This window comes from Gorilla gorilla, chromosome 11 (assembly GCF_029281585.2).
Source record: "Gorilla gorilla gorilla isolate KB3781 chromosome 11, NHGRI_mGorGor1-v2.1_pri, whole genome shotgun sequence".
NCBI lineage: Eukaryota > Metazoa > Chordata > Mammalia > Primates > Hominidae > Gorilla > Gorilla gorilla.
The window spans coordinates 131861127-131877817 of record NC_073235.2 but is presented as its reverse complement, the minus strand read 5'-3'; the positions used below and the strand labels follow the sequence as shown (position 1 = coordinate 131877817).

Here is a 16691-nt window from a genome sequence, read left to right as displayed (position 1 = left end):
CAGTCCCTGGATTCTTAAATTCATAACATTTGGTCTGGTTTCTAAATCTTACATTGTTTTGTCTGACTTCTTTCATTCTTTTGAAAGTATGTTCACTCTGTTTTGTTTTTATTCTCTGCTCTGTGTCTTCATTTATTACTTCGGAGGAAGGTAAGCACTCAGGGCTGTTTCTCCCTCTGCACTTGGTTTGGGCAGGTTTTCAGAGGTTGCTTTGTGTTTCTTGCAGCACTCCCATGCGTGCGTGCATCAAAGACTGTCATGAAGAGGCGTCTACTTGATCTGTGCCTCATCTTCCATCTAATTACAAATCACTTACATTAAACTTTCCATAAAATGAAAACACATTTTTTTAAATTGGTAGAAAATAAAAATTATCAAGAAGAGAGCAAAAGAGAAAAGAGAAAAAAATTATACTCAATTCCACAACCTGATAATAGCTGCTGTTAACACTTTTGTATATATGCTTTTACACATTTTTAAATGGTTGTCTATATTTAAATGGCAGAAAATAGGAGGGAAAAGAATAAAAATTGTTGTAAATGTGTGCATGTGCCAGTTACTCTTCTATGTACTTAATGTACATTGTGGGGGGAAATGTTGCAAGATGTTAGAGAATCTGGGCTCTGACGTTCAAATGCCTCAAAATGAATCTGCCCTGCTATTTTTAGAGTATTATTGGAAGGTAAATAACAACATCCTTGTAAAGTACCAGACAGTTGATGAGAAAGATATCTTTCACACTCATGTTGTCTCTCTCTGTCTCTGAAACACACACACATACACACACATATTTATAGCAATTTTTCATGAAAGGTATTATTGGCCTTGTATTATTGGCAACCAAGGCTCAGGAAGTACATGCGACTTGGCCAAAGTCAGATGTTTGGATTTTCTGATTATAAAGGTTTCCGTTTCATAGTTCTAAGCGATGATGCAGCAGTTACCTTGTCAGCTCTTGACAGGGGTTCGGAAGTGATCTGGGATGGCATGCTGTCTTCAGAACTGAGCCAGTCACCAGATGTCTGGGGTTGTGAGTCTAGTTTTCTTTGAAGCGTGTGGCTCTGGATGACCTTGGACTCATTGCTTCACTTCTCTGGGCTTTAATTTCTTCATCTGTGAAATAAGGGAGTTTGTCTAAGTCATCTGGAACATTGCTTCTATTCTGAATATTCTGCAATTCTGGGTAGTTTTTCCTACAGAGAGTTGCAGGGTTCACGTTTCCACATTTATTTGTCAGGGAGGATATGGTTAATATATCTGTAAGAGGAGATGTCTGAGAAGGCAGATAGGAAGCTGACCACAACCAGATAGTCAGTATTCATGAAAACGTAATTATCTGAGTTGGAAAGAGACAGCATTTGAGAGAAAGGACCTTAGGACCTTTGGAAATGGTAAGTAATGCTAATGCCTATTTCAGAACATTTTATTTGTGTCTGCCAAACATATAGCATTCCTCAATGTATTAATTTTTAACTGATTAAAAATATGAATATTACTACTAGTTTCTGCCTAGGATGTAGAAAGCTAGAGAAAGCATTGCTTTCATTTTACCAATAAGAAAAATCCATACCTTCTGAGCCTGTTTAAAAACTTAAAAAAGAAAAATGTAGATAATTTATACAATCATAACTTCTCTTGAACCCATCAAATCATGTGCTATGATCTGGGATCATATAGTACATCCAACTAGACTGATATATAGAAAACAGGGGCTCCCAAAAGAGGCTACAAATGAATTCTGACTCACTCATGGCAAATCACAGGAAGACCATGGACTGCAATACAAAGGGGTAAGAAAAATCCAGCTAAAATTATTGCATTTTTAAAAGTCAATTGTGGGCTAGCATGAGAGTGTAGAACCAGTGGGAGCTGGATGCCCAAGGAGAGTTTATACTAACTCACAGGCTAGTATCAAGCAATTGCAGTCAGCCTTTGGAGACAAGGCAAGAGTGAGGAGAGGGACCTTCTCCTAGTCTCAGGTGTACAGAGAAAGCTGAGAGTAGCATAGGAATATTGAGGCAATAATGGATGATTACTTTTAAGCAAACCAGACTCCACCTTAAGGACAAGCTAATGCTAGAGAAATGGAAGCCTGTGGTAGGGCAATAAAACCCAAACTCAACCCAGTTCTAGACTAGATTGACTTGAAACCCCACAATAATTAACTTGGACAGAAGAATGTAATGTAAAAATGGTATTTACCTTAGACTATATTGGACATGATGCTCAGCATTCAACTAAAATATATGAGACACACACACAGAAACAAGGAAAAAAATTATTGCAAAGAGAAAAAGCTGTTGATAGAACCAGACTCTGAGTAGACTCAGATATGGAATTTAAAATAATGATGATTGATATTTAATATATCAAACACTATTGAAAAAGGTGGAAAGCATGCATGAACATATAGGGAATTTCAGCAAAGAGATAAAAACCATGTAAGAAACAGTCAGATGTAACTACTGGGGAAAACAGTAACAATAGCAGAAACAATGACAACAAAGTAAAAGGGATGAAGAAGGCCTTTAATGAGCTTATTAGTAGATTCAGCACAGCCAAAGGAAAAATAAGTAAACTTGAATATAGGTCAAGAGAAATTACCCAAACTGAAATCCAAAAAGAAAAAAGAGTGTATAAAGTTAGAACAGACCATACAAGATTTGTGGGATACTATAAAATGGTCTAAAATATATGTAATTGAAATGCCAGAAGGAGAAGAGAGAATGGGATGGAAGAACTATTGGAGACATAAAGGCTGAACATTTTCCAAAAATCATGGAAGATATCAAACCACAGATCTACGGATTCAAGATAACACTAAACATGACAAATACTGAAACAAGCTATATAACTGGCTTCATTATATCCAAACAGTTGAAAACTAAAAATAAATAGAAAATCTTAAAAGCAGTCAGAAACAAAAGACATATTACAAGGAACAAAATTAAGAATTATAACAGACTTCTTGTCGGAAACTAGAATATAACTTAGTCTACACTGGAATAGTAGCTGTATGATGCTAAAATATGAACACAAGTTAAATCTAAAGTTAGTTCTAAAAAGTATTATTTGAAAATGTACGAGTGATGTTTAACAATAATTAAAATAAAAATTCAAAAATTCAAAGACTACTTTCCACTTTTGAAACTTTTCATTTTAAAATAATGTTAGATTTCAATAGTGACAAAATAGTATAAAGAATTTTCAAGCATCCCCAAATGATTAAATTTTGTATAATCATAGTATAATAAAAACCAGGAAAGTAATATTGGTAAAATACTATTTTGTAATTTTAGGATCTGATTCGTATTTTATCAGTTGTTCCACCAAGGCCTTTTTATGAGGTATATGTCAATTTAAGATAATATATTGTATTTAGTAGTCATATCTCTTTAGTATTCTTTAATCTGGTCAGTTCTACTGTCATTCTCTGCCTTTTATAAGTGTAACATTTTTGAAGAGTTCTGGCCTGTTATTCTTGACAATGTCTCTCAGTTTGGGTTTGTCTGTATTTTCTAATGATCACATTCAGGTTATGCATTTTTGGCAGGACTACTACAGAAGTGGTGTTGTAACCTTCTCAGCATATTATATTTTGAGACAAGTTATGTCAATATTTCTCATTGTTAGAGATGGTTATTTTGGTCCCTCAGTCAAGGTAATGTCTGCCAGGTTTTGCCAAAGTAAAGTTCTCTTTGTAAAATAATTATCTTCTGGAAAGATTCTTTGAGACAATATAAATATCTTCATTCTCATCGTATCTAGCCCACTAATTTTAGCCTTAAACAATGATTCATGCCTGAAACATTGCTATAGTGTTTGCAATATGGTAACTTTAGATTTTGATAATTTCTTCTATATTTATAAAAGTATAACTTTACTGTAAGGATGAGTTTCTTCTTTCCTCCCTTCTTTCGTTTCTTCTTTTCTTCTTTCCCTCTCTTTCCTTCCTTCCTTCCTTTTCTCTCCTTTCTTTGCTTTCCTTTCCTTTCCTTTTCTTTCCTTTCCTTCCCCTTCCACTTGCCCTTTCCCTTCCCCTTCCCCTTCCTTTCTTTTCTTTTCAGTACTGTTCATTGATTTTTTTTTAGTCTAGGGTTATAATCCATTACAACCATTATTTATTGTTACTGAAATTGTCTAATGTTGGCCAAGTTGAGAGCTATTTCAGGTTATTCCCAGCATTCATCTGACAAGTCCTCATCGTTTTATGAGCACTGTCTTCATTTCTAGCTCAACAGGATGCCCTAGGATCATCTTTTGCTTTTCTTGCCCCAGTCCTAGAATTAGCCATTTATCGAAGGAGAAGGACATTGACTATTAATTTCATAGGGAGTAATATCAATGCAACAGTTAAGTTTCAAAGTCAGCATGGAGATTAAAATCATGGAAAGTCAAAATTTTACTTGGGAATCTCTTAGGAAGGCACCATGTTAGGGGTCAGAATTTATTTCTTAGTCTGTTCCACTCAGCAAATTTTCCCTCTAGCATTGAGCAATCAGATGAAGCCATTTGAATGAATTAAAGGGCCATATTACTTGAAACTATTTTTTCTCTGAAAAATAATTTTAATGAGTTATACTCGACATATAATAAACCATGCATATGTAAAGTGCACAAGTTGATAGGTTTGGATATTTGTAAACCTGCATGAGACCATCGCCACAAAGCTTTCTTCATGTACCTCACTCTCCTCTCTTCGTTCCTCACTATCCCCAGGCAACAACTGATCTTCTCTCAGTCACTATCCATTGATCTATTTCCTAGAATGCTATATAAATGGAATCATACGGTATGTTCTCTTTTTTTGTTTGTGTTCTCAGGATAATTGTTTTATAATTTATGTTGTAGTGTGCATCTGCAGTTTATTCCTTTTCACTTTGTTGAGGAGCATTCCATTGTGTGGATATACCACAGTTTGTCCATTCGCTTGATGAGAAACATTTAGGTTGTTTCTAATTTTCTGCTCTTAAAAATATAGCTACTATGAGCATTTGTGTACAAGTCTTTTATAAGGACATCTGCTGTCATTGCTAATTTTTCATTGCTAGACAATAGAAAACAATAGAATTTTGTATGTTGATTTTGTGTCCTTCAACTTTGCTAAACTCATCCATTCTAGTAGTTTGCTTTTTTTTAGGTTATCTAAAAGAATTGTTGGATTGTCTACAAAGATAATCAAATTTTCTATGAATAAAGACAATTTTACTTCTTCCTTTCCAATATGGAGTCTTATTATTTCTTTTTATTGCCTTATTGCACTGGTTAAAACCATCAGTGTAATATTGAATATAGTTTTAAGGTCGTTGCCTGTTTATTATAACATTGTTGTCAGTTCTGGGTAGGCTTTCATTAACTGGTTTATTAACCCTCATGGATTTTATTTTCTTCCATTTTTGCATGTCTCATGTCTGACAATTTTTTTTTTTTTTTTTGAGACTGGGTCTTGCTCTGTCACCCAGGCTGGAGGGCAGTGGCTTGATCATAGCTCACTGCAGCCTCGAACTCCTGGGCTTAGTGATCCTGCCACCTCAGCCTCCCAAGTAGCTGAAACTATGGCTAATTTTTTGTAATTTTAGTAAAGATGGGGTTTCACCATCTTGCCCAGGCTGGTCTTGAACTCCTGAGCTTAAGTGGTCTGCCTGTCTCAGCCTTCCAAAGTGCTGGGTTTACAGGCATGAGCCACCATGCCTGGCCTTGTCTGGTGATTTTTGATTGGATGTTAGGTCATTTAAATTTTACCTTATTGGATACTGGATATTTTTGTATTCCTATATTCTTCAACTTTTTGTTGTTGTTAGATTCTGTTAAATTACTTGGAAGCAATCTGATCCTTTGAATCTTCCTTTTAAGATTTGTGGGTGAGGCCGGGCGCGGTGGCTCACGCCTGTAATCCCAGCACTTTGGGAGGCCGAGGCGGGTGGATCACGAGGTCAGGAGATCGAGACCATCCTGGCTAACACGGTGAAACCCCGTCTCTACTAAAAATACTAAAAATTAGCCGGGCGTGGTGGCGGGCGCCTGTAGTCCCAGCTACTCGGGAGGCTGAGGCAGGAGAATGGCGTGAACCCAGGAGGCGGAGCTTGCAGTGAGCCGAGATCGCGCCACTGCACTCCAGCCTGGGCGACAGAGCGAGACTCTGTCTCAAAAAAAAAAAAAAAAAAAAAGATTTGTGGGTGAGACCAGAGCAACATGTAGTCTAGTGCTAATTTCCCCACTAGTGGCACTAGAACTTCTTTATTTCTCTACTCATTGCTCTGAGACTCATGAGTTTTTTCAGTCTGGCTGATGCGAGCAGGCAATGTAACTGGCCCTGTGTGAGCACCAGCACTCTAATCTCTTATTCTTTCCAGTGGATCTTGTCCAGCCTTGAGTTTCCTTTTATGCATATGCTGATCAGTAGTCAGCTGAATATTTAAGGAGACCCTCTGAAAATTTACAGAATTCTCTCTCTGTGAAGTTCTCTTCTCTTGTTTGTCCCCCCAGGCTTTCATCTCTGTCTCCTTAGCTCAGGGATTCCGCTGCGCTCTGCTTGTGTTTCTCCCCCCTGCTCTGCAGCCTGCAAACTGTTTCAAGGCAGGAAGCTGGGCAGGTGTACATCTTACCTCATTTGTTTCACATCTCTCAGGCGCCACTGTCCTTCATTGCTTCACACCCAGGGTCACAAACTGTTGTTTCTTAACTTTTGGTTGTTTTAAGTAGGAGGGTCATCCCTGTTCATGTTAATTCATCCTGATTAAAAGTGGAAGTAAACAATATTGATTGTTAGCATTTTAATTGTATTCAGTGCAACAAGATACTCACACCACAAGGGGCATGTGGGAATAACTCAGAGAAGAGCAGATGTCTAAGTACTTGTTCATGTCCCATCCTCATTGAGTGCAATGACAGACAGACATGTTGACCTGTTTATATTGTGTTATATTATTATTCTATCATTCACTGACTCACACCCTCTTAGTTCAATTTTCATAATTTAAATACAGGTAGGAGTCAATTCAGCTATACTTGAATTTTTTTTTTCATGAGTAGGTGAAATTTTTGTTCTGTGCTCCTAGCATTTGGCATTTTACATCAGGGGTTGCAAATTGAAATGCCTAAAAGGGACAAGCAAGTAATGTATAGGAGTGAATTTGGTAAGGCATACAATGACTATAAAAATAGCAAATGGTGTTTAGTATAAACGAGAAAGTTGGCAGGAGGGCAGGCAGAGACCATGGCCAATTGCAGAGGAAAGCCCCTAGGTCAATAAGGCAGTTGCAACAGTCAGCTGGAGCTAACTGTTAACCATGAGGGAATGTTCCTTTTGCAGAACTTCTGATTTTTCAAAAGACATGGAAATATAGATTTCAACTATGTATGTATTTCAATTTTTGAAAACCACTTCAAATTTTAACAACAAAGCAGTCTGTGAATTAAATAAAACTTACCTAGAGGCAGCTTGTAACCCATGTTTAACAATGAATTGTTTAACTGTTCACAGTTAGAAAAATGGAAAAATAACTGTTTACATATAGCAAAATGGTTTAGAAGATGACAGAAACTACTTAACTAGGAACATAACACATTTGCCTGTGTGTGTGCGTGTGTGTGTGTATTTCAAGTCAGTGACAAAACCAATGAATTAGTGAGTATACACACACACACACACACACGAACACACACACACACACACACACACTCTCTCTCTCTCCCTCTCTCTCTCTCCCCACTGAGTAAGTGAGCCCTTCACAAGCCTTGGGGGCTTTTGCATACTCCTTGGGCACGGAGTTATTTTGGTGCCTCTCCCACATAATCACTTGAGAGACTCTGGGATGTTAAAAAAAATGCTTCCATGATCAAAGCTGCATGAATAAATATGGCTGTGTGAACATGAGTATTTTCAGTTAGCTTAATAATAGCCATATCTTTAATAGATATAGAGCGCCTTTTAAATTTATAAGGATTTGGATGTAGGCCTTTAAAATTAAACTGAAACTATTTTGAATAAGACAGTGACTAGGATGAATTGTAACAAGAAGTTAAATGCCAAATTGGTGTAGGTTTTTCTTTTCTTGAAATGCCAGATTGACATAAACTTCATAAGAAGGTTAATTCTTGAAGAAGGAGGTTTAATTTTGTATATGCCTGCTAGATTTTGGAGATTATTCAACCTATTTTGCGTTAAAAAAGGATCAAAGGAAAAAAGACAAACTCTTAGCATGAAAAATGTTTATAGGTTGTAAGTTGAACTAATATGTAAGAGAAAAATAGTTTAAAAAAGCTTAAATAAAAGGTCATTTTAAGTAAAAGTTTTCTTCTTTCATATCATTACTTTTAATTATATACAAATTAGTTGTTAAATATACAAATTGTTTAACAGAATTTTATTTTGCTTTTATGTCATTTATTTCTGTGAAAAATGCTAGAATAAATGCTTAAAGGCAGAAATCTAAGAATTTTCATTAACAAGAATAAGCAAGATGTCTTATTAAAGGTCACAAAAAAGTGTCACTATGGTTTCTTTTCTCATAGTTGGAGCCTGAATATACCTTATTTACAATAAGTGGTATAGAATGTCAGAAAACCACAAGTGAGTTCCATTAATCCTTTCGAATCCCCAAAGTAATAAAATGAAGCATGATTATAAATAGAATGTCAAAGCCCTAGTGTTTTCTGTGCACTTGTACAAATTAACATTTATTTGGACTGAAGTTTTCCATTAATCTGATTCACCCAATTGTTCCTTGTGGTTCTCTTAAGATGAACATTTGCCATATTTTTGAAGCTCGATTAGGGCATTACTAAGTCAGTAATTTGCAAGTTAAAACTGACCATTATAATCTGTCTTCAACATGCAAGGATCAACCAAAGATTAAAATCTTAACGCCTTCCCTCTCTTTTAAGTATGGGTAGTGTTCCAGTTATCTTATAAAAACATTAAGCAGGCTTTGCCTTCCAAAGATGTTTTATATTTTGGATACAAAATCAATACAAAGGTGAGATACAACCAATTTGAATTGGTAAAATATGTAAATTGCCACTTGCTAAACTGTCAGAGATTAATGTCTGAATAGGGGTAGGAAGCAGCGCCAACTGTAAAATTATACAGGGCATGGCGATTACCCCGTCTGCATAATGGAGCTTGATTTAGAGGCTCTATTTTGGGATCACACATAAAACACCCAATGCAGAAAGCCAACCTTTGTTTAATTTGTCCAGGGCAGTGCCCTAGTTTTCTACAACACTATTCACTTCTTTAAAAATGAATAACACATTTTCTTTATGGATCTCTGTGCACCTTTGGTTTGCGAGCAGTAGCTTTTCCAAGCTCCTCTATTAGATTCTTCTTTTGTTACCTTTTTATAATGCTATTTCTTTTTGCTATTTTAAGGTGCATTGTCTGTGTTGCACTTGCCTGTGCATGCAAAGTACAAGTGATACTGTTTTTGACATGGCTAATATAACATTTTAAAGTTGACAGATGAGAAAACAGGACCAGGAAGTACAAGGCCACAGAACTGGGTATGGCATATAGGACTCTGTTATCCAGTAAGAGCACGTGCCACCTAAGTGGGATGCCACTGCAGGTATACTGTTTGGCTGTTTCTTGAGAGGTGGAATTCATTTCATTTGGCAGTACCTCGGAGGGCTTTGTCTTAGATATGGATAACCTGGGGACCGTAATACCTACTTCAGATTATTGGTACTTTATCATTAAGGTTTAGTCTATTCAAATAAGTACAAGATTCACTTTTTTAAAAAAGAGATAACGTTACCATGCATTTCTGCAGTTTTAAAATTGATGACGTCTTTGTAAAATTTTTGTTAATGGCTTCTTTTTATTTTCACAGGCGATTTTTCATTACCATATATTTGTATTGCAGGATTCTCTTAGTTGCAAGGATCAGACACCCAATTCAAGCTTGTTTAAACATAAAATTGAGTCCACTGGTTCATATTCTAGGTGGGTCCCTGGATGGATCTGAGTTAGACACAGCTGGATCCAGGAGTTCAATGATGCGAAGGCTGTCTTTCCATTTCTCAGGAAATTTCTCTGTCTATCTCTGTCTTTCCTTGTCTCAGTGTGGTCTCACTCTCAGGCTGACTTTGATTGGGAAGGAGGCCAGCAGCAGCTCTGGGCTCACATCACCCCAGTCCACAACCCTGCATGCCCATCTCCAGGACATTCTGTTCAGCCAGTCTTGAGTTTCCTCTGAACCAATGCTTTTGGGCAGGGACATGAGACACTCAGATGGTCAGCCTGTGTCATGTTGCATATTCTTTGTGTAAAGGGGGCAATGACATTATTCAGTGTCGGGGGCAAGGAACTGTGACTGACAGCCTCATTCAACAAGGCAGCATGCGGTAGTGGAGAAGCTTCCCCAAGGAAGGGGACAGAAGAGTGTTCCAAAGCAGAAGCAGCTACAACTCTCATGCTTTTAATCACCAAAAATGTACAGAGCCACTCAGAGTTACATAAAATGTTAATTTTGCCATAGGAAGATGTATTCTTATAGATTAAATAATTCATCAAGCAATCCACGTTTTATTTCCCTCTTTAACCATCATCTTTTGATAGTGGGCAAAGAGGACAAAGCCGTTGAAGGTACCCATTTTAAAGGAATCATTTTCTCTGTTTCACCTCAAATATTTTCTTAGTCTCTCTCTAGCTTTGCTATAGAACTTCTCACACAGATTTGCAGTTGTCATTGGACTTAAGAGTCTCCATCAACTGTGAGAAACCCTTTCAAGCGGAGACTAATGTTTTATTTCTGTTCCAGCTGTGCCTATCACAGTATTTGGCTGCATATAGGTGTTCAGGGAAGGTGGAATGAATCAGCAGGAAAATGTGTGGCACATGCCTGCCTGGCTGGAGAAGACAAGCTCAGAAGAGTTAGGTAGCTGAGGTTGCACAACATATTGTGTTGAAGTTGGAATTTGAACTCTGTTATCTTCCTGTCTCCAATTTAGCTTTTTTTTTTTTTTTCTTTTTCTGTTTATCTGTGTATTTATTTCACTTGGCTCCCCAGCCAAGCAATCAAAGGGGCAGGTGTGCTGGTCCACACCTTTCAGTCTCTGTTTGCTTAGTGACTGAATCAATGGTTGCAGCATTTGGTTTACAACACGGATGGGAAGACCATCTCGGAACTTCCAGGCAGTGTGGTTGTCTCAACCTCCTGAAAGCAGGGCCACTTCTCATGCCCTCTTCAGAAAATTGCTGGGTGGCAGAAGTTGGACTGTTGCTCTGTGCTTTTATGAATGTCTTGTAGAGCCTGAGGAAAATGGCAGACAGGGGAGATACCCCCACTTACTCAAACCTCACGTTTGGAGCTTCCCTCTTCCTTCATCCTGTTCCTCTGTTGGCCCCAATTTCTTTCCCAACCAACTTGGCAAACCACCTTCAGATCTCACTCTCAGTGACCTATGTGGCTCCTTCCAGACCACTGTCCCCTGTTGGCAACTCCAAACCCTACACTCTGCGTTGGGCTGGAATCTATTAGGAGCAAGGACAGAAACTTCCAGATTACGAAGTTTCTGGAAGAAATACGAAGACTTGCCCTTACTTTTCTTTTTTAAATTCAAGTCAAACACTCTGGAAAACTTAAGGGCAAGTCTCTTTTCCATTAAAAAGAAGTTGCCCTCAGAGCTGGCAACTTTTTATTCTACAAGGTGGCTGTAACAATTGGGGTTCAGCCAGAGAGACAGAACTAGTAGGACATCTATATTTAGAGGTTTATTCAAGGAATTGGCATATGCACTTGTGGGGGTTGGCAAGAAAAGTCCAAAACTGCAAGGGAGACTGTCAGAAAGGGTGGGCTGGAACCGTGGGCTGAAGCTGGCATCCATAGGAGGAATATTTTCTTCTTCAGGGAAGTCTGGGCTGCCTCTTAAGGTCTTTGAACCGATTGAATCAAATTTGCCCTAATTATCTAGTGTACTCTCCCTTACTTCAAATCAACTGATTATGGACTTTAATCACATCTACAAAATACCTTTACAACAACACATAGATTGGTGTTTGAATAACTGGGCATGGTAGCCTAGCCAAGTCAATGCTTTAAATGGACCACCAGAGAGGCCAGATGGAGTCCTAGTGCACTTGTGAAAAAGACACTTTGTCTTGCCACAAATTCCAAAACTTCTACTGCCCTTAGATGAGCTGTTTTGATTCAGGCATGCAATGCACAATAATAACATCATGGAGAATGGGGTATCCATCCCTTCAAGCATTTATCCTTTGTTACAGACCATCCAATTATACTGTTTTAATTAATTTTAAAATGTACAATTAAGTTATTGCCTACAGTCACCCTGCTGTGCTGTCAAATAGTAGGTCTTATTCATCCTTTCTAACTATGTTTTTTTGTACCCATTAACCATCCCTGCCTTCCCCCACAGCCCCCCCTACCCTCACAGCCTCTGGTAACCATCTTTCTACTATCTATGCTCATGAGTTCAATTGTTTTTATTTTTGGATCCCACAAATAAATGAGAACATGCCATGTTTGTCTTTCTGTGCTTGGCTTATTTCATGTAACATAATGATCTCTACTTTTTAAAGAACTGTTTTTGGCAGTTTTTACTGAGGCGAAGGTACTTGTGTGTGTGTATCATTATCCACTTCTTTCAGTCTTGTGTTTGTTTCATAAACCATACCAGGTCCTTAAGGTCAACTTGGACGAAGCAGTGAACTGATCTAGTCTATGAATCCTGATTTAGTTTTTTTTTTTTTTAATATTTGTGGTTTGTTTTTTAAAATTATGTTACCTTCATTACCTTCCACAAATATTCACTGGACTTCTGAAATGTGCCAGGAACTGTTTTAGGCCCTTGTGATACGTCCTTGAATAAAATAGTTTCTGCTCCTATGGTGCTTTTATATTCTACTGGAAGACAATAAAGTAAACAAAGCAAGTACATAATCTTATAGTGGCGATAAGTAGGGATAAATTATAGGAACAATAAAGCAGGGACAAGGAGTAGGCAGAGATGAGTATATGTGTGTGCAAACTGGCTACACAACTCATAGGGCCCAGTGTAAAATGAAAATTCAGTGTTTCTTATTCAAAAAGCAGAAGAAACGTACCATTGAAGGTACCAAAACATAAAGCTTTTTTAAAATAAATCTTTGTCTGGAATAGTCCTGGTGTTTTTAAAATTATTATTTGCCATTTAATGCTGTTCTAAGTAAAGAAAAATTAAACATTTAGATTCTGAGCATGAATTTACATTGTGCAGTGCCTACTTTAAATGCAAATGTAAGGGTGGGATCATAGAAATTATCCAATTTGCATTTTTTAGTTCATGCTGTATTTTGTTTTTATCGGAACAGTGAAAACGCTGCACAAAACTAACTTACCTGTTTTTATCTCACTTCTTGATACGTGCACTTTCTCTCACCACTTTGCCTTCATCTTACTGATGAGTAAGGAAGGACTGAAAGGAGAAGGAACTGTGTCTGCCTCACCTTTCCCTTTCCTTCTGTGTTATCATTTCAGTACGTAGGTGGTTGCCTTGTACAGGGAAGTAATACAAGCGGGAAAGGATGTGATAGGATTCCATGATCATTCCTGTTTCTTAGAACAAGGCTAATAATTTCTTTCTGAACTTGAAGCAAGTTCTGGTTCCAATGCATAGCCTCTTGGGGCTGTGCATGCCCCTGCTTATTCAAGTCTTAAATACTTACCTTGTACTCACTTTGACTCTTGCTAAATTCCTACATGTCAAGAGTTGAACAGAATTCTGTCTTTATGGGGCATCGCTAATGCTCTGTGAAGGTGGGTGGTAAGGATGGGGGATGCACACACTGTATGTTTCTTATCCACTCACATCTGTGCTCCACTGTCCCATCAGACTTTCCTTACAGAATACAAGTTCAAAATAACATTATTAAGACTTCTTTTTTTTTTTTTTTGAGATGGAATCTTGCTCTTATCGCCCAGGCTGGAGTACAGTGGTGTGGTCTCGGCTCACTGCAACCTCTGCCTCCCAGGTTCAAGCGATTCTCCTGCCTCAGCTTCCCAAGTAGCTAGGATTACAGGTGCCTGACATCACGCCCGGCTAATTTTTGTATTTTTAGTAGAGACAGGGTTTCACCATGTTGGCCAGGCTGGTCTCGAACTTGTGACCTCACGTGATCCCCTTTCCTTGGCCTCCCACTTTCAAGATGGGGACATTAAACCAAAGGCATTGAACCAAGTATGGAGTCCTTCTGAGTGTGAGGCCCTCCTAAGCACAGGCTGTAGGCACATGAAGCCAGGCATGAGTCTGTGTTTGTGTGTGTATATGTATGCTGGCTGCTTTATATTTTGATGAGGAAGGGCTGTCTCATGAGGTTACATTTGATCAGGGACCTCAAGGAGGTGAGGAAGCAAGACTTGCAGATACCTAGGACACGAGCAGCTTGATCAGGGGTCCTAAGGCACAAGTATCTTTGGTTTATTCTCAGAATAGTAAGGAGGACACTGTGCCTGGACCCTTACATGAAAGGATGGGGATGGAGGATGAAATCAGAGAGGCAGTAGGTCCTTGAATCATGTGTGGTCTCAAAGGCTAAGGTAAGAACTTGGAATTTTTCCGTGAGGAGATGGGAAGACATGGGAGGGTTTGAGCAGAGGTGGCACGGCACAATTAGATTTTAGAAGGATCTCTCTGGTGATGGTGGGGCAATTCTCTGTATAGGGACAAAGTTGGAAGTGATGGGACCAGTTTGGATGTCATTATCATAGACCAAGGAAAGAGGGGTCTTAGACTGGGTGGTATGGATAGCAGTAATTGAATCTGGTTGGATTCTGAGCATCTTTCACAACAAGAGCCAACGGATGTTGCATATGAAATGGATATTTACCTAGGGTCCTGGCCTAAGACAGCAGATAAAAATGGTCTGTCCTAAAGTAGTGAATTTCCTAAGGTTCTACAGCCAGTGCATGAAAGAGCTCAGGAAGGCAGAGAACAGAAGTCTTGTGTACTTTTTCATCTGTTCTCCTTCTACAGTGTCTAGACTTTTCCCAAAATAACCCCTATAACATCCTCTTCCAAACATCTTGTGTAGCTGAATCTGCATGGATTCCATTGCCACAGTTTCATCTGCATACTGTACGTTGGAAGAGCTTCTCAGAACATAATGTCCTGGGTGAGGTGACTTTACCACTAAGTCATGTTTCTGTGGACTCTGCTTAGGAATTGGCTGTCTCCACAGTTTCATCTGAGTGACGTCCTGACAGGACACAGTTCCCCCTCCTCTGTTTTACTAAATATCTCTTGGCCTCCCCTAATAGAACAGAGTCAACAAAACAAGTTGCTACTGGGTTTAATGTACAATTGTAGGATATATAAGTCCGAGTGATTAAACTACATGTGGCTTATTTTTCTGCTTTTCAGCACTTTCAGACCATGCTGAAGTCTAAATTGAATGTCTTAACACTGAAAAAGGAACCTCTCCCAGCAGTCATCTTCCATGAGCCGGAGGCCATTGAGCTGTGCACGACCACACCGCTGATGAAGACAAGGACTCACAGTGGCTGCAAGGTATGGGGCACGTGGCCAGCAGGGGTTCTCTTGGTGAGATAGCCTCAAAGATGTGTGGGCTTGAGACCTATGTTTCACAATGGTAATCATTTTTAAGAATGAAAATATAAAATACCAACAAAATAAATTCACAGAGTGATGGTAGACTGAATTCATATCCTGTTTTATTTTTCTAAATGACCTAACACTATCACTTTTGGACACGCATTAAAGACTTAGGGTTTTTCTGTTTTTTTTTTTTTTTTTTTTTTTTTTTGAGACGGAGTCTTGCTCTGTCGCCCAGGCTGGAGTGCAGTGGTGTGATCTCGGCTCACTGCAAGCTCCGCCTCCTGGGTTCACATCATTCTCCTGCCTCAGCCTCCTAAGTAGCTGGGACTACAGGCTACAGGCACCCGCCACCATGCCCGGCTAATTTTTTGTCTTTTTAGGAGAGACGGGGTTTCACCATGTTAGCTAGGATGGTCTCGATCTCCTGACCTCATGATCTGCCCGCCTCAGCCTCCCAAAGTGCTGGGATTACAGATGTGAGCCACCAAGCCCGGCCTAAAGACCTAGGTTTTAGTATATATGAATAAAATTGTATTCTCTCTGTGATTTCTGTAGCTCTGTGGAACTTTGGAGTTCACAAGAAAAGTTTTGTTCTTAATGATAATTCTTCCCTTTGTTCTTTCAATCTGAATAAAACATATCTTGAAGAATGAAAAAAAACATAAAAAATCAAGTTTTCTAACAGTTATACTCTCCAAATCCTTTAGGGATAATTTTGCACTTTTTGCTTTGCTTCAGCTCTCAAAATTTATACTAATATTCATGCCTCAGAATCCAGAAAAAGCATTTTCATTTATGCAAACTTTAATGCCAACGTGGAAACGAAACTAGAAATGAAATGTATAATTTTGGTAAGCTTTGGATTTTTTCTCACATGATACTCTCTTTTGCTTGAGTTGATGAATATAGTAATCAATTTAGAGATCACAAAGAAAATATGTTTTATGCATGTTTTATCATCAGAAATTTGTTTTGAGTAGTGGAAATAAAATCAGAGACAAGGAAAGTGCATTTGTATATGGATTTCTTTCATAACTTTGTAGATATACTCCTTTCCTTGATGCTTTCCTTATTGCTTTCGAGATATACTCCTTTTCCTTATTGCTTAGTGTGAAGGAATCAGTTCTCGCATA

General features: G+C 38.4%; 1 protein-coding gene across 3 annotated transcripts in view; it reads left to right on the top strand.

Moving 5' to 3' along the window:
• PID1 (phosphotyrosine interaction domain containing 1) overlaps positions 1–16691 on the top strand; it is a 251367-nt gene that overhangs the window by 99505 nt on the left and 135171 nt on the right. For all 3 annotated transcript variants that reach the window (XM_004033307.4, XM_055380612.2, XM_055380610.2), the window contains exon 2: positions 15364–15510. In XM_004033307.4, the coding sequence (XP_004033355.1) occupies positions 15364–15510 (147 nt within the window). The remainder of the gene's footprint in view (positions 1–15363; positions 15511–16691) is intronic.